The sequence below is a fragment of the Penicillium maclennaniae genome (genome assembly GCF_028827695.1).
Source record: "Penicillium maclennaniae strain IBT 15551 chromosome Unknown utg000006l:1.0-2513246.0:1.0-2515036.0, whole genome shotgun sequence".
Lineage (NCBI taxonomy): Eukaryota > Fungi > Ascomycota > Eurotiomycetes > Eurotiales > Aspergillaceae > Penicillium > Penicillium maclennaniae.
In genome coordinates, this window is record NW_026623218.1 from 2,186,117 (window position 1) to 2,203,637 (window position 17,521).

General features: G+C 52.1%; 7 protein-coding genes across 7 annotated transcripts; 1 reads left to right on the plus strand and 6 right to left on the minus strand.

The window, feature by feature from the left end:
• Positions 1 to 145: 145 nt before the first annotated feature.
• N7477_007097 (uncharacterized protein) lies at positions 146 to 2,670 on the minus strand (the record flags this gene model as incomplete). The annotated part of the gene is made up of 5 exons (XM_056968760.1): positions 146 to 708; positions 758 to 1,339; positions 1,389 to 2,224; positions 2,295 to 2,422; positions 2,458 to 2,670. 5 exons carry the CDS (start codon positions 2,668 to 2,670, stop codon positions 146 to 148), a joined length of 2,322 nt encoding a protein of 773 aa, XP_056821556.1.
• A 655-nt stretch (positions 2,671 to 3,325) lies between these two features.
• On the minus strand, positions 3,326 to 4,953 carry N7477_007098 (snoRNA-binding rRNA-processing protein UTP15; the record flags this gene model as incomplete). The annotated part of the gene is made up of 2 exons (XM_056968761.1): positions 3,326 to 4,591; positions 4,660 to 4,953. The coding sequence occupies 2 exons, from the start codon at positions 4,951 to 4,953 to the stop codon at positions 3,326 to 3,328; spliced, it is 1,560 nt and encodes a 519-aa protein (XP_056821557.1).
• Positions 4,954 to 11,095: 6,142 nt separating this feature from the next.
• On the plus strand, positions 11,096 to 11,545 carry N7477_007099 (uncharacterized protein; the record flags this gene model as incomplete). Its single annotated transcript, XM_056968762.1, has 2 exons — positions 11,096 to 11,162; positions 11,238 to 11,545. 2 exons carry the CDS (start codon positions 11,096 to 11,098, stop codon positions 11,543 to 11,545), a joined length of 375 nt encoding a protein of 124 aa, XP_056821558.1.
• Positions 11,546 to 12,069: 524 nt separating this feature from the next.
• On the minus strand, positions 12,070 to 12,750 carry N7477_007100 (uncharacterized protein; the record flags this gene model as incomplete). The annotated part of the gene is made up of 1 exon (XM_056968763.1): positions 12,070 to 12,750. The coding sequence occupies one exon, from the start codon at positions 12,748 to 12,750 to the stop codon at positions 12,070 to 12,072; it is 681 nt and encodes a 226-aa protein (XP_056821559.1).
• Positions 12,751 to 12,866: 116 nt separating this feature from the next.
• N7477_007101 (uncharacterized protein) lies at positions 12,867 to 13,103 on the minus strand (the record flags this gene model as incomplete). Its single annotated transcript, XM_056968764.1, has 1 exon — positions 12,867 to 13,103. One exon carries the CDS (start codon positions 13,101 to 13,103, stop codon positions 12,867 to 12,869), a length of 237 nt encoding a protein of 78 aa, XP_056821560.1.
• Positions 13,104 to 13,746: 643 nt separating this feature from the next.
• On the minus strand, positions 13,747 to 15,945 carry N7477_007102 (uncharacterized protein; the record flags this gene model as incomplete). The annotated part of the gene is made up of 2 exons (XM_056968765.1): positions 13,747 to 15,173; positions 15,357 to 15,945. 2 exons carry the CDS (start codon positions 15,943 to 15,945, stop codon positions 13,747 to 13,749), a joined length of 2,016 nt encoding a protein of 671 aa, XP_056821561.1.
• Positions 15,946 to 16,078: 133 nt separating this feature from the next.
• On the minus strand, positions 16,079 to 17,449 carry N7477_007103 (uncharacterized protein; the record flags this gene model as incomplete). The annotated part of the gene is made up of 1 exon (XM_056968766.1): positions 16,079 to 17,449. The coding sequence occupies one exon, from the start codon at positions 17,447 to 17,449 to the stop codon at positions 16,079 to 16,081; it is 1,371 nt and encodes a 456-aa protein (XP_056821562.1).
• Positions 17,450 to 17,521: the final 72 nt, after the last annotated feature.

Consider the following 17,521-nt stretch of genomic DNA (forward strand, 5'->3'; position numbering starts at 1 on the left):
TGCAAGATCAACGAAAAGATACGCTTGCTATGACACCAAATGCGAACAGACCCAATATACAAACATGCCACGCCCCCAGCAAGAATGAAAGGTTAACAAGATTAAAGCATTATTATGATGATCATCATGGTCGTCGGTGTCAAGACTAACTAGCCACAGCCAGCTGGGCGACAAGATCGGAGGCCACATCGAGGAACGGGTACGGGCTGGTGACCTCCTTCTCCTTATTCTTGAGGCGCTTGCTGATTGGGTGCCACTCAGTGTCGCTCTGGGCGCGGATCACATTTTGGTAGCCGTCGCACTTGAAATCGACCATGTAGTTGTTCTCCTCCAATTGATACAGCTGGATGTCTAGGAAGACCCAAACGCCGTGGGAGATGCTTGGTAGACCACCGGGTTGGTTCGCAGAGGAAGGGGCTGAGGGTGTGCTGGTCTCGGGTGTAGAGGTCTTCCCATCCTTGTCCTTGTCCTCGAATGGGACGGAAATACCAGAGATGTGGAAGCGACGACGAAGCTCTTCCAGGTCACTGCGGCTATTGTAAACGCTAGTCGAGGCACCTGGGGCCTTAACACCCTCCTTCAGAAGGCGCGCACGAATGAACCAGGGGTCGTTGGGAATATAATAGTCTGAGGGTAGATCTGGGTATTTGCTCTGCAGAGGTTTTGGCTTAGCAGGGTCCGGGGTTGCATCGGGTCCAATATTTGTGCCTTCATCTAATTAGCATGGTTATGTTGTATACGGGAGCAGGGAACATACCGGACTCCACCGGCTTGATATCCCACATCCCGCCCTGGGCAGCGATGGCCCTGTACAAGTACAACATCGCCTCATAAGGCTGATTTCGGGAACGAATGCCAAACTGCCACTTCCGAGACCTCTTAGGCTGCTGGGTGATAGGATGGCCAATCGGCGGCTCAAACCGCAACTTATCCAGATCGACAACACTGCGCGAGTGAGGCTTCAGTGCCCGGGCCGAGAGGGCCTGATCATCTTGTGATAACTCTTGCTGAGGGGCGCTGGGGTCAGCCCGAGCAGCTTCTTGCCGGGCTCTTTGTTCACGATCCCGTTGTTCCATGAGCTGGTCATGAACATACGGCAGACTTGTAGGTAAAATTCGGACATGGCTCACACGAGGTGGCTCAAAGTCTTCAGTATCGCCTGATTGATAGTCTTCCGGATGCGCACGCCGCGTGCTGGGGGTTCTGGCAACTGGTGGAGCGCGCGCTGGCGCCGGGGCTGGAGGGGTTTGAGCTTTCGGCGCGAGGACCCGCTCAGCGACTGGGGAAGCATTTGTTGGCTGAGAAACACTCTGGACCATCAAGTTATCTTCTGTTGGGGCTGTGATGATGATTAGCATGTCTCACGTAGCAAGATCTCAAATACCTACAGTTCGTCTGCATCATCTCGTTCTCAACAACAATGGAAAATGCGTCTTTGATAGCACTAGGCTCCGGGTGCCGCAACGCGTCTTCAATATCGTCTTTGTCATATCCCATGCTTCGCTCAAGTTTTGAGACGGCGATCTGATGGATTTTGAGCTGTACGGGAAGTGGCTTGCCCGGAACAACTTTGCCGGCATCGATGGGCTTATTCGTATCCACTCCTGTAGCGATGTATTCCTCCGGCGGGGGCTCCAGATACTTGGGAATATTTTTGGTAAACCATGGGTCTTCCCGGATCTCCGCAATGGTAATTCTGTGCACCGGGTGGACCTGTAGCATAGCTCGGATCAGGCGGGCAGCCCCGGGAGAGATATATCCAGGGATGTGAAAGTTACCCGCAGCGATCTTCTTGAACAGAGCCGGGATATAGTCATCGTCAAAGGGTAATCTGCCCACCAGCAGCACGTAGAGGATCACACCGCAACTCCAAACATCCACCTCAGGTCCCGCATAGAGCTTTCCAGAGATCACCTCGGGGGCCGCATAGTTCGGGCTACCACAGCTGGTTTTGAGGAAGTTTCCGTCTGTCATAATGTTACTCAATCCAAAATCGGCGATCTTGACGTTCTTCTGGCTATCGATAAGCAGATTCTCGGGCTTCAAATCACGGTGAACGATCTTGTGTCGGTGGCAGTACTCGACGGCGCAGATGATCTGCTGGAAGAATTTGCGGGCCTCGTCGTCGTTACATTTTCCTTTGCGGACGAGATAGTCGAATAATTCTCGTTCGGCGTACTCGAGGACCATGACAATGTCGGTCTTGGTGGCAATGACGGTGTATCTACGGGAAGGTGGGGCATGAGTCAGTGGGAACGCACAACGTTGGAAAAGAAGGAAGGAGCAATGCGCACAGTTTAATAATATGAGGATGTCTTAGCAATTGCAAGTACTGAATCTCTCGCTCTACACGACCGACCATATCCCGAGAGAGGAGCTTGCGGCGAGAGATGATTTTTAGGGCGACCTGCCGGCCACTGGGCTGGTGAATGGCCAGCTTCACTTTTCCAAAGGAACCCTCTCCGAGTATCTTGATCGTCTGATACTGATCAAGACGCTGCATGTCTCGCGTGGTCGCGGGGGACTGCGTCGAGGGCTCGCTCGCCCGGTCGGGCGAGGCGGCGGCATTGCCATGGCGGAGGGGTTAATGGGCTTAGTGGCACGTTCACGAGGAGTAGCAGAGGAAGGTAGAGGGATCGAGAGGTCTTCCTCGTCGAAGGCGGACGCCATGATGAAGATGGCAACGTGACGTGATTGATTTTCTGGGTCCGGACGTGCTGACTGTGCCGTGGTTCTCTGACTGCTTTGGGATAATTTTCTTTCATCAGGACATTGCCAATCAATCGGTCTCGACCATCCCCACAATAGAGCCGAGGGTGGAGATGGGACAGCTGGTGCTCAGGAGAAGAGGGGCGGGGCAGCTACCGAATCCTCTTTTTTTCTGCCAAGCGTCGTAGCCGAAAGGATATCCGGTGTGGAATGTCTTGTGTTTCGGATCTTGCTAGATCTCGAGGTAAGGCGATAAAAATGAAGGACTTGGGGATGCAACGTTGTAAGATCGAAAGAGATCTCTCTCGCTTGGACCTTGCCTCAAGTTAGGTAAGGTTAGGTCAGGTCAGGATAGGTTGGGTTGGAGTCTCTCCCGGTGCTTTGGCTGAGGGTCTTGATTACTCGGATACTTCTCCGAGCTCGACACCGGAGCACGCCATGCACACCTAGGTATCCATTACCGGAAATCGGGGCTAGTATATGAGGATTAACTTCATGTATCCAGTCAGACTTTTATTTCTATGCAATTCTGTACAAATGATCAATGCCCGCCATGTGCACCAATGGTAAATCCCAGACACCTGCCCAAAAACTCCAAGCCGTACAGGACTCACGTTTAGCTCGCTTTCAACATGTCCAGCATTCCTTTTGTCTGGCAGGCGTGCTGCGCCATCTCCACTTCATCACGCACTCGGCGGTGTAGCCGCTCAATCTGCTTGTCGATCTGAGCGGACTGGCCCAGGTTGCCCGAGTAGATATCGAGCAAGTTCAGGGCGACCTCCACGCTGAGATCCACTAGGCGGGGTTCACGGATGTGCTTGTAGATCCATTGCAGCACGGGCTGCAGAGTAACCTCGTCGCGGCCTTTGAGCGAGGTCCGCAAAGCCGAGCGGTGGCGCAGGGCTGTGAGGAGAGTGAGTTGGGCGGTCTTGTCACTCGTTGACAGAACCTGATCTAGGGCGACCGAGTACCGTCCCTTGCGGAGATCGTTCTCCCACTGCTGCTCCTTTTTGCGTCGCTTGCTGTCCTGACCCTCGATCACAATGTCCACTCCCTCTCCAATGAAGTCACGACCACGGAGACGCTTGTCCCATCCAGAGCCGCGGAGCTTCTGCTTCTTTGCGACTTGTCGGTCGTGTTCCTCCAGCTTTCCTTCCAAAAGTGCGGTCATTTCCTTACGGCGCTCACGCTCCTTGATCTTTTGTTGACCTGACAGGCGGGTCTTGATCGAGAGAAGACCAGACTGCATACCAACAGCAATGTGCTTGTCCTCGTGTGCCATGCCGGATGTGATGACTTGGAGCGACAGAATGGGGGAAGGATACTTAGATCCAGAAACTGCATTCCACCCTGTAGTCTCGAAGACCTTCATGTGTCCATCAAGAGCACCACTGAGCAGGCGCTCGCCGTTGGATGCCAGTGCAAGCGAAGTGACTGTCTTCTGGTGGTTCTGAATCATGTGCAGGGGCTTTCCAGCCACGATGTCGAGGACCGCGATCTTGTTGTCGGCGGCAGCCAGAACCGTTGTGCCGGCAGGCATAGGCAGGACGCTCTCGATGGGTGCAGCCATCTTGAAAGTCATGGCAGCACGGCTCTCCACACGTGGATCCCAAATGCGCACGGTACGATCGTAGGAACCAGATACCAAAAGTCCAGATGAAGCCATTGAACCAGGCATGAAAGCACCAGTGCGCACGTAATCGGTGTGGCCGACAAAGGTTCGCGCACTAGATTCCGAGGGAAGATCCCACAACCGAACAGTACGATCATCACTGGCGGAGAAAACGGAGGTTGGGTCGCTGGGTGAGAATTTGGTCACCCAGACCGGCTGCTTGTGCTCCTTCCACGTCTTCAAGATTGCGCGCGAGCCGACGTCGAAAACCTGCACGACACCAGTATCGTCACCAGTCACCACCACCCGGCCATCTGGTCGGACATCCGTGCCCGAACTATATCATCGAAGCGAGTGATTGTCCTCAGTAGCTTGCGCGTGCGAATGGAATAGATCTGGACTCGGGCACCAGTGGTCACTGTGAAGACATCCGGAGGTTGTGTGAGGGAGGGGAACGCTGAAGCGGAAGAAGGAACTGAGGGCTGAGTGATGAGATTGACAGGTCCATTGGCCGGAGAAGGAATCAGGAGGGGGTTCTTGAAGGTGCGCCAATACTGCTGCTCTGGCGTCAAGCGGGTTGAGGGCAGCGAGGCGAGCTTCACCTGCTGCAGAGGCAGGACGGGCGCCGCCATAATGATATATTAAGTTTGGTCGCGGATCGCAATCTACGGCCAAGAAATGAAAAAGAAATGAGCCAAAACCTCGTGGTTCGCAAAAGCGTTTTGATCGTGAAAGATGAGGATCTTTTTCTGCCGATCAAAAAAGTTCGGCCTGCCCAATTGGGCATGGCGGCGGTAGCTTTTGTTGCCTGAGGCATTAATCAGCTGTCGGAATAAAATAACGATTATCTAAGCACTAAAAGTGTCATTGGCATTTTTGGTCGAGTGGTCTTCGTTTTGACAGTTATGAGCCCGGTTCGCACTACCTAAGTCAGGCGTGGTTATTGGTTTGAGCTAGAGGGAGAGTATTAGTTATACGGTTAGCTAGTGAAGCTATAGCCCCTACCTATAAATATTTATTAGGACGCCTTTTTTAGTAGTTAGGTCTAGCTAAGAGAGCTAGATAAACTACCCTAATATAGCTAGAAGCAAAAAATCTACTTAAGATACCCTCAGAAATAAGGCCGAATTCATAGCAAAAATCTATAAAGGAGACTTCTATATAGTAGGATACCGCTAAAGCATAGGCGGCATCCTAAGGGGGGGTATCGGAATAAAATAACGATTATCTAAGCACTAAAAGTGTCATTGGCATTTTTGGTCGAGTGGTCTTCGTTTTGACATCAGCTCATGTCTTCAAGACATCAAGGCATCAGAGTCTGACGCTCAAACTCTCAATTTACATGGTTCTTTCTGCGCTGAACAGGGTATCTACAGAACCCGCATGCCTCTGCAATTTCTTGCGGATTCAGCGGCATCGGTTCCTAATTTTGTTAGCTTTTGACCAGTCACATCCTCATGCAATGCCCTACTCTCACCCACCGATTTCTTGCGAAATTGTTCCAATTGGCCTCTGAAAGTCCCCAAAGACAGCCTCGCATCGTCTCTTCCAGACCTTTTCAACTCTGGGAGAAAGACCAAGGCGGCTTTAGAGATGAAGGGAGGCCTGGGATGAAGGGAGGCCTGGGATGAAGGGAGGCCTGGGATGAAGGGAGGCCTGGGGTGAAGGGTGACGCGGAATCTCCATTTAGTAGCACGAGTCTATTTACTAATGGTCGGGCGATGACAGGGCTATCTAGTAATACGGACGAGACCCGTGAACGGAGTGGTCCATATGCTTGCTATGATGGTCATACGACGCCAGATTATAGGTTTGCGCCAAGAAGAGTGTTCCGGATCAGAATTGGAACCCAGTGACTGTCAATATATTCGATTGGGGGGGGGGGGTTAAAGTTGAAGAAGGTATTTGACCTGGACGCTGCTTTCCATTGGCATCCTAGGCCAGGCGGCCTATTGGGAGAGCTATTAAGAATATTTACAGGATGTGGATTGTGAGCTCTTGGGAACTTCCAAGGACTAAGACTGATCCAGTGGAGTGAGAGATTTCAGGGCTCGTTCTGCTCCGAAATAGCTGCCATTGCTTATTTGAGCCCTGGGCGGAATCTCAAGCATGCAGTACCTGGGGGTCATATAGATTCCTTGAGTCAGCCACACATGCCTTCTTATCCACATCGGAGAAAATTGCATATCCACAGGTACATGTGTCCATCTTCATGGGACTGAACTATCTTCCAATCTTTCAGAGCAAAAACATCTGAGCGTACCTTCCCCCCTAAATTTTGGCATGCGTGAATTGCAAACAGCACGTCAGTAAAGTTCATGTTGATGGTTGAAAAATGAGAGGGCGTAGAATGCCTTGCTGAGCCGTAAAGTGATCAGGTCGAGACTGGTGAATGCGTCGCTTTGAAGTACCTTATCTTGACTGCATCGGTTTGACTGACGTGAAGCGCTGTAGCGACTCGACACGTACTCCTTGGTGGTCGGACATCAGTATCTTAGCAATGGGACCGGTCGAAGACCTTCCCCGGAGGTAATGTAAATGGCCCAGGCATATATAAGGAACGCTGCTGGATAACTTTACCGGAGCATTCTTTTAATAGCACGTTGCCTGGCGCATACGAAGGCTATCAAGATCAGTGGGTCTCAGGAACCGCCTTGGGTTAATGTATCGATTAAAGTGCTGATTGTACTTTCCAGGGAATCGGGGGTGAGAATCCCCGTGGGAATGTACCCGTATTGTTCCCGGGAAAGTAGTGAATAGGCCGTCCGCCAGCATGGACGCTATCTGATCCAGTAATAGGCGAATCGATAAGCCAGACAGTCTCACCGAAACCGGACTCTGAGACCCATTCCCTCTCCCTAGAAGATAGATCTCTCCTACCAAGATCATATCCGTTCGAACCCAGTTTGGGACCTTCATCTTCGTATCCTTGGTCATCTTCGTGTCCTTGGGACTTTCGTCGGGGTCGGGCTTTTTCCGCGGCATAGTGAAAGAAATAGAGGATGAATCAAGGTCAGTGTAATGTAAGGAAGGTGTAATGTGAAAGGTGAATGTGAGAGTATGAAAGTGTGAAAGTAAGAGTTAAAAAAAAGAAAAGAGGACTGAGGTTTAAGTAATATTGGATATGAATAATGTTGCTCCCTCTTTTTTTTATATTTATCTTAGACCTATGGATCAACATACCTGGTACAAGCCGGATTGTAAATGGATCATTTGCAGTTTCACACTGAGCAAAGTCCTGGTCGCTAAAGGCCATTAGTTATGGTCGATCTAATATTTGCATTGATACTGACCCCCGATAGGAGGGGAATAGTCGTCATGATAGCGCCTGAGAAAACACACTTTCTTAGTCCCTTCGTGTTCGGAGTAACTGTTTCGAGGCCTGTATGAAAGCAGCAGATTACTATTTGGTAACTGGGCCGCTCGCTCCAATGAAACTGTTCTCGCCACTGTGGGTAAGTGGTCTCTCCCATGAACTATTGGAAGATATTGCAGGAGAAGATCCGTTCACAAAACGGAGGCGACGGCAGTTGCAGAAGGAGATTGAGGATTTGGAGGCCGGCAGGAAGATTATTCTATAGCCAGGCAGGTGATGCATGTCCTCTCTCACCAGGTGATTTCAAACGACGCCACCGGAAGGACCTCGCTGGGAGTCGCGACTCGTCCAGACTCGCTCCGATCCTGAACCTGAGGATTGTGTCGCAGAAGCAGTAACCTAGCGTGGAGCACCCTCGGAGGAGGAACATCTAAATGGCCGAATATTTGTATTAGTCGGATTCGGCCGCCTTATTAATTGGCAGATACGAGAATTCAGACCTTTTGCGATTCGATTGGTTGAGCCACTATATCCACTATTCCGTATCAGAGCAGATTGGCGATGCTAAGCCCGACAAACATTGCTGACAAAGTCTCGTGTCTGCATACTCTGCAGTTTTGTATCGTACTCTGTGCATCTGGACTACCGTTTACGTAGAAGGCTGGATCGAAAGGACTACCTACCGAAGTTGGAAAATGCTCAAAGGGCAGTCTGATAAAGCGGGCAGGTCGAAGCGTACTGGAGGAAGAGACTCAACGACACATCAAAGACCTAGGGGACAAAAACAAACGAAAGAAGGTGCTATATGAAATTAATGGACGTGTCTCATATGTGTTCACAAAGTTGAAGGATGTAAAGTACAGAAATGCTCCTACAAGGAGGGGAACGGCATGGAAAGGAGACAGAACAAATATCAACCCCGCCAGATGTTCTTTAATAGAGTTACGTGGGAGGATAAAACGAGATTTAAGAGATTGATTTTGTCTCTACCCTTTGTGACACACGAATTGATCTTCGCCTTTGGAGCTCTTCCCCACCGCCTCTGGTATTCGCCTACCGTTTAAATATCGCCATGTAGACCACAATTACCGGATAGGAGGATACTCATCCTCCTTTGGATCGGTCGTACGTCCAGGTTCCTCTGTGGCATCGGTTCTTGGTCTTTTTGCCAAGTGCGGCGGGTACCAAATCCAGCGGGCGTACAGACTTGCCTCGAAGGTATTGAAGGGCCTAGTTGGTAGGCGAGGAACGACTCGAATCGCAGGGGCAAGGACGTCGAAGGCAGCATGCAAACGGCATCGTCCTCAACGACACAGTTTTGGCCGAAGGAGATTTATTCCAGCCATATCTTCGCATTGCGTTCTGTTTCAGGAGCATATGCCTATCCGCAGATCAGTATATCGGTAATCTGCAAACACGGTATGTGCTGTCGGCACCAGACAAGACTAGAAGTTGACTGATTGGTACAGACGTAACACAATGACCAGCATTGACGCAAGCGAACTGGCGCTGACCGTTCATAAAGGCTTTATAAATGCTCTCCTTAGTGACAGTTACTAGGCGCAGTCGTTTGACACCCATTGTTGCCTTCCGCAAGTATCCATAATGCCAATAATTTGGTAAATCTTAGTGCCGAGGGCCTTCGGGTGGACAAATTTGGCCTCTAGAATTTTCACGCTAATACATAATGTTCACGACCAAGCACCATGCCGTTCATCTCCGTGATGACCCATTTGGCATAATGGCCTCAGCGTAGAACAGTACGGGCAGGAGTATACTTCACAGCCGGCGCTTCTTTTTTTTCAAGTCTGGTTCTACCACCTGAATCAGACGTTTGGTACCCCGGGAACAATAGCAAGTTCTCCTAGGTGGCCAACTAGCAACGCGGTGGTCTGCACGACCAAAATGAGCGTACACTTGTTGTACAAGATGCGCTACCACGGGGATGTCTCGTAGAGCTTAATGACGTTTCGCTTATCCGGGACAAGATTAAGGATAAGCTTTGCAGACTATAGAGTCAGCTCTGCTATATCGTGGCTGAAGGTCGATCTATCCGCTAGATTTTCCCTTTGCGTATCGCGCCAGCAGAGACATAGACGCCTAAGCGTGATACGTGCACTTAAGTAGTAGAGGTTTAAAGCTAGCTTATAGCGGACTAAATTAGGGCTATTATTTTTCTTCTCCGGTAAGTTAAGATATTCTAGGAGACTATAGTACTATAGGTCAACCCAAACCCTTAATTCTCCAATGCGTTTCATAATATAAGCCTACGGCACTATTATAGAGTCTACTGAATACACCTCGTTCACAATTTCCTAGAATATAAGCGCTAGGTCGCAGTAGTAAAGGTGGCAGAGACTAAAGCTAAAAGGGAGGCTTTTCGCCTACGAGTTATTGGCGACGCGTGCTAAGGCGTGGCTTCCGCGCCCCTAGTTGCGTTAAGAGGTATATATCGGACTGGAGCGCTCTCTATAACGTTATTAATACGCTTATCTCTAAGGTGTGTATCATTGAGGGTTTCCGCGGCTATTAGTTCTAATAGCTCACCTTCTTTAAAGGGAAGTAGCAGAGGCGTAGTGTGGATTTCACCTAGGATACAAGTAGCCCGACCGGTCTTTATACCTAGAAGATGCTCAAGTATATAGAGACACCACCAGACTCGGTAGCGAGCCTCTCTAGCGATATCAGGTGTTATAGCTAATCATTAATAGAAGTATTTGGCTAACCGATTGATCTAGTCCGAGGATAGTAGGTAAAATGCAACTAATCCTTCCACTTGAACCTATTAAAGATCAGGATAGCTAAATAAGTCATGGCCACTTATACTCAGGGTTCTGGCCCGGGTTAGATATGTTAGATAGTCTCTATCCTCTCCGCGCCATAGAGCCCTAATGAGATAGGCATGCTGAGCCCCAATAGCAAATATCATATTTAGGATAGCAAGCCAATTATCACCTGGCCGCGCACTGCTGTCGAAAAAAGCCCGATACTATGCGGCGAAGAGAGGGCGGTTGACAATGGGGAAGAACGGGTGAACAGTCCTCAGATAATCATCAGAGAGTCCGGAAAGACACTGTAGAGCTGTTTTCGCACAATTTGTCCATGCTTTCACAAAGATGAGCCCGAAAAAATTGGCTGCAGCCGTCATGGCCCACAGTCTGGCACGCTTCTATCGTCGTTGGGGTGGTTTGCACTCGACCAAAGCATGCTTTTTCTGCATGTGCCGGCAACCGGAGCATATGATGCCTGCAAACATGCAATCTGTGATACATGCGTGGTGATTTTTGGAACCGCAGGGTCTTGCGCAGAGTATCATACAGACCTGCTTCGATGTCCTATATGTGCAAAAAGCTTCAACTTGACAATGTGCCGGCTGCCTCCGACCAAAGGCCCTGTCATATTTAGTCTCGATGGCGGCGAAGTCCGGGGAATTATACAGCTTGCCCTGATTCAGGGCAATGGAAAAGCGTCTTGGGGGTATCTCGATAGCTGATGTCCCTGACCTGTGCACAGGGACAAGCGTCGGTAAGTGACCTCCCCTGTTGTCTGTTCGGACCAGGCTTGCAGAGGTTTAAGGAGCCTCAGGCTAACCACGAACAGGGGCGCTGATGGCAATGGATATTACTCTCAATGGGTCTTCAGCCGAAGAAAGTCTCGCCAAATTTCCTGACTTCGCTCGGATAATCTTCGAACCCTACTACCAACCCACAACTCCCTCCACCCTCGCCCGCCACCACTCCCACGCGGCTCCACAAGGATCCCAGCCCGTCTCAAACGAGCTCTGGGATTCACTTCAGGAAGACCTCTCTTTGGCTACCTTGCAGCATCCGACCCAGTACCCCTACCGGGCTTATCCCAATGTGCCCACGACGGATCCCACGGTCGAATTCCACGTGTCTGGCGATTAAAGGGACGTTATGAAACAGGATAATAAAGTCAGCGATAATCAATCTAAGGTTTATGAAGCCGCTCACGGCGCATCCATGTCGATGGCTGGGGGCTTACACATACAGCGGAGCTAGTCAGTTGACTCTATTATATCACGGACCTCAATGTCTGTGACTATCCGCCAGATAAAGCCATCCGCCAAAGTTCTTTGATCGTAGGGGTTCCCCGAAAGCACTACATGCCTGGGTTAGGTCTGCGGAATACGCGCGATTGAGGCAATAGGGATTGCGTGGACCGGGCAAAAATATACGTTATTTGCTTACTTGGGTAGCAGCTGGGCGCTGGTGTACAGCTTGAATCAGATGCCACATCGGTATAGCACTATAGCATTAAGCACATCATAACGGTAATGAATTGTGGCCAAATTGGAAGACTAGCGCAGAATCTCAGCAACAAATACTGTGCTCTTTGAGCTTACTTGCAAGCGGAAATCCTACAGACAACGGTCCAGTACAGTATCCTCCGATGAAACACCACGCATCACTCAGAACGCATGCACGGTCACCTTACTTGGAATGTATGGAATATAATGTCCGTCATTTCCGAGCGAGCCAACAACCTCATACCAGACCCTCTTCAATGGCTCCGCGCTCGCAGTCCCCTTCGAAGGGCTGAACACAGTCTTGCTGGAAACGGCCCTCTTATCCTTCTTGATCTCGTCATCTGTGATCTCATATCGTTTGTCCAAAAGTATATCCTGCACGTACCCCAGCGCACGAGAGGCAGCTGTGAGTTTGATTGAGCTCGGCCAGGCGAGCAGGCCTGTGTAGCAACCTTCCGGGGTACTGTTCGTCATAGGAGCGTTGGGATCTCCGTTAAGAGCACCGGTCAGCATTTTCTCTGGCTCGGCCTCGAAAATGCCACCGAAAAAGCCCCCAATCGCGGAGAGCGCACCGCTGACGGCATCCTTGACTGCATTGTATGCGTCGGTGACACTGCTAAAAATGCCACCGATGAAATCAGCGAGCTTGCCCAGAACGCTCTTGACGGCGCTCATAAACGTATTAAGAACTCCAGCGACGTAGCTCGCGCCCGTGACGTAGACATCAGCCGCGGCGGGCCGAACGGCATCCGGAAGCTTGTCAATTTCCAACTTAGCCCTGTTGGTGGCATCATCAATGGCGGCGATGACCTGAGCCTTTTGCGCAGCGGCCTGATCGTCCATTTTCTTCTCCCAGTCGGCCTTCGCGTTTGCGGCGTTGGGTCACTAGTAATGCCCATAATGGTGGTTTGAAGGGCGTTGAACGCCGTTTGGTGTGCTTCACAGGCGCCAATGTTCAATTAACAGAGTGTTTTGTTGACATCGTCACCGGCTTGAGGCGCGGCAGCGGCAAGAACGGCAGAATGGTCGACTTGGCTCAGGGCATGTTGGAGGCGGAGTGAATTGAAGTAGCTGTGGTCCCCGCTGCTCATACTGAGCTTGAATTCCGACATGTGCATGTCGACGCGTTGTTCCCATCGTCGCTTTGGGGCTGACTCGGCCCCTTCTGGGTTGATTGTGAGAGTGGCGATAACCATATTGATCAGTTTGAATAAATGAGCTCAGGAAGTTCGGACAGACGTGGACTGTTGCCGGATATGGTGGGATGGCTAGAGATCGGCAATTTATAAATTGGCAAGTTATAATGCACTTGTGCTTATCGATGAAGGACTGAGGTCGGTCCCAACTATACGATATGCGATGTAGAAGTCGAGAAGACGGACAATCCGACGGAAAAAGCGTGGGCCTTTACAGACTTCTTGGCTTAGGGGGTTTCGCTGAACATTTCTCGCAATCGCCTGAACCACTTCAGCTAACGATTGCCACTCTCAGCTTCATCGAGCGCCGCCTCATGATGACGTGTGGATAGCGCATCTTAATTGTTTTCCATAGAAGCGAGGTTACATGCTATACAGCTAGTATGATCTAGACCATATCGCATATCTGGAAATCCAGCCGCTGTTGACATGCCTGCGCCAGCAACCCTGGTAGTATTGGTGAGAGCGATGGACATTCAGCAGCTGGTCAGACACTCTGGCTGAGGCGGGAGAGAAACATTGGCGCACTAGGAAGGGGGGAAGAGAGAGCAGCAGCCAGAAGCAGGCTGATCAACCAGCTGCGGATGGGATGATGAGACACAAGAGACAATGACAAGAACGTGCAGCGGATGCTATGAGTGATCTAGACCAAACCAGGTGCATCACTGAGCGGGTCTCCGTAGGCATCGTCTGGGTTGTCTCCGACGCAGTGATGGCACCAGAAATGGTCGCCCGGGTCGTGCGCTTTCTTGATGGCCAGCAGCTGTTCGTACAATGCCTGGCCCCAATAGCGGGATGTCCAGTTATGCATGACATAGGAGCTCTCAGAGAAATAGCTGTTCTGGCCAATGCCATACAAAGTGTCCACCGATTGTTGGGTGGACAAGGTACGCGCATTCCACATCATCACGGCTGAGCGGAAGCCAGGTGAGATGGCCGTATCGTCTGGCCGTGGGCTCCCCAAATTGCCAGTCAACGAAGTGTAAAGGTAGTGAAAGCCACAGCGATGCCCTGCTGCATCCGGCGAAGTTGGGTCAGGATTCATCAAGGATGCCACGCAAATATCCAGCACCTCCATCATCGTTGGGGCGAATTTGGTTTTCATGGCTTGTCGCGAGACAAAGACTGAGTTTTGGGAGCCGGTAGCAGCATCAGAAGGCTGGTGTGGAGCAGGGAGGGGGTTACCGACGGCGAGCAGAAATTTGTCGGACGGCATGGTGAGCACGTATTCAAAGACCGAGTTGAATTTACGCTCCACCATGGTCGTCACCTCCAGCACCGCCTTGAGTCGGTCGCGGAATAGACGGTAGTCCGGCTCTGCTTGGCCCCCCGCGTAGAAATATTCGAAATTGAATTGCCATGTGACTGCGCATAGACCGCCCGTCGTATACTTGGAGGTGTCGATGAAGAATGCTGCCTGCGTGCTGACCTTGTGGTTCAGCATCAGCGTCCAAACGGAGAATCGACTCCACATGGCCCTCAGCCACTCATAGCCAAACGGACTCGAATCGGGACAGAAGGTGCCGCTTTGAATCATCAAGACGTGACTGAGGCCACCGTCAGGGACGGCGTGTGCCCTGATGGTCATGGAGAGAATCACACCCCACACGCCTCCACCGCCGCCGCGCATGGCCCAGAAGAGCTGCGGGTTGTGCCGTCGGCTGGCCACCTTCTTGTGGACTAACGGTTGACCGTTCGCGGCCTGACCGATCTGCATGACTTCGATCTCCAGCAGATTGTCCACACCGAGTCCCATGGTGGGGGCAAAGGGGCCGTGGCCGCCCCCGAGATGAAAGCCGACCATGCCGACCGTGGAGCACCAGCCCGACGCGATGACGCGGTTGTACTGCGCGGAGAAGGCGTGCATCTCGGCGAAGACTGCGCCTGCACCAAACTTGAATGCACCGCTCGGAGCAAGGACTGGGTCTTTCCTCCCAGCTGGGGATGAAAGTTTTGTCTTTGAGCAGAATGGTCCGAATGAGCATTCCGCCGGTCGGGCAGGAGTTGCGGCTGTTGTACTCGTGACCTGCACCGGAGGTGGAGATGCACAACCGGTGACGGACGGCGAACCTCAAGGCGCTAGCAACATGTCGCTCGTTGAGAGGGAACACCACAATGAATGGATTCCAATCTCGGTACTCATTCTGGCGGAGAGCCGCCTTGCACATGTACGACGCGTCGTTCCATGCTGTGAAGTCGCTGGATGGCTTGAAGCATGGGCGCTTCATCTCATCCACATCCTCGTAATAATACAAGGCTTTGAACCCCATAGGCATATCTCCCAGGCCATAAAAGGATTGGTTGTTGATGGAGCCGGCCGGCACCGGTGCCGGCTGCGGCTGGGGTAGCTAGTCCATTGGAGACCGAGCCGTGCTTCATTGGGACCTAACTCTTGCTCCAGCTCTTGGATGGCTGCCTTGGTGGGCCAGCAGCTGGAGTCAGCAGGCGTGCACCAATTGTGGCGTAGCCTGGGCAGGTTTGTTACATCGCGTGGCTGTGAGGGATGAGTGGATAGCACCGAGTTGGCCGGGTCGCATGATCCGGCTCCGCAGTAGTCGTTCTCAGGGCCACAGGAGTAGGTACAGTGGAAGTTGCATGGGTTGCATCGACCCATGGCCCATTGCGTGTGCGGCGGCAGGAAGCTTTCCGCCAAATCATCTGGCGCCAGTCGATTCGTCGCACCGCAACCAAGCACAGCGTAGGAATATACCGGATGGTATTGAATTTGGAAGAGGCAGGTGGTGATGCTGCCACTGGCGCTGGCGAGGAATATCATATTGTGGCCATCTTCTGAATGGGTGACTGCGTAGCGCTGCACTCCGCGACTGGGTAATTCGGCCATTCCAGCGATGCCTGGCCGTCAGCAGTGAAGTTCCATCGAGCCAGACCCACTTGATAGTGGTTGGATACTTGGAGCGAGCGCCATGAGCCCAGCAGCGCCGGAGGCACTCCGGCAATGCCCGGTTGATAGGGGCTCAGAGGGCAGGGCTCATACGCCTTGCTGGCCGCTGGCCAGTGCTGCAGTGGAGCGGCGGCAGGGGTGATGACGGGCGAGAAGGCACACCCGCGGCCGAGGATGGCTTGCAGCGAAACATGAGGAAGTTGCCACAGTTGGGAGTGTCCATTGCAGCGTAGAAGTCGACAGGTGCCGGGGCACCGGTGTGATTACACGCCAAGAAGGCCACCTCGAGGCCACCGATGTCTGGCAGTCGCTGCACCAGGCAGTCTTCCAAGTGACGATTCGCACCACATTTCTGCAAGACAATTTCTCGGTGGGATCGACGCTCATAAGCGCACGTTTCTGGGTAAGGGCTGTCGGTGGTGACTGTCAGAGTGTCCTCCGTGAAAGTCTGAGCGAATTCGAACTTGCCAGACCCGTGCTGCTCAGCTCCAAACGAACGCCATATGCCTTGCCATGGGGAGATTATGTCACCTGACAGGGCTGGCATCCCAAACCCCACAGGAGGAACATTCTGGGGTGGCGTGGGTGCGTTGGTGGGGCCAAGCAAGACTGTGCTGTCGAGATTGGCGGGAGGGCAGGTGGTCCAGGAGTCACCGCATGCAAAGCATTGATCAATGCAATCGTCGGACATCCTCGGGACGCTATTCACCGTGTTGTCCGTCCAGCCGATTGTGGCGAGATATCCACATTGCACGCAGCTGGCACTGATGAGCGGTTCCATATTCTGCAACCGTTCCTGCAGAGCCGGGTTGGCGTTATACTCATTGGCCAGCACGAAAGCTGTGCGGTAGTATGCCTCCTGTGGCAGGCGAAACGCACTCCCATCAGCACCAGGTATGACAGCGCATGTGCCGTGTTTCATCCACTCGGACAGGATGAAACACTCCATGGTGTTGTTGAATTTCGAGTCGGTCGGCCAAAAGTAACTCAACAGGGTTCCAAAGGTCGTGAGGTACGATTCGTCAAATTCTTCACCATGCTCACAGCCATAGGGCTGATTCTTCGATCCGCGCCCACCTTGGGAGCTGGGCCACAGTCCGTGCAGCGTGACGTTAGGTGAGGCCGGGGCGAAGTCATTCTGCTGCAACGCCAGCGTGTAGGCGTCGGTAGGCAGCCGCCCTGCAGGTCTGTGCAATGCATCGCATAGAGAGAAGGGCGGTGGTTTCTGCTGCAGGTTGTCGTTTTTGTCCAAGGTGGTGCATCCTCGCCTCCACTTAAAGTTGCACGTATCGACGTGATAGTTGACGGGACTGAAGCGCCAAAGGGGGTTCGGGTTGGAGGCACAACTGTCCGACTGACCGGTGCATGAGGCGGCAGCCCCAGCGACGAGACACGCCAATGCCACCAACACAAAGGCAAGACGTGCGTGACATGGCCATAGCATTGGCACTGCGTCTGGATGTGGCCAACTCATCTCTGCTCGTCGCACACCACTGTTTGTGGCGTGCGTTATCGA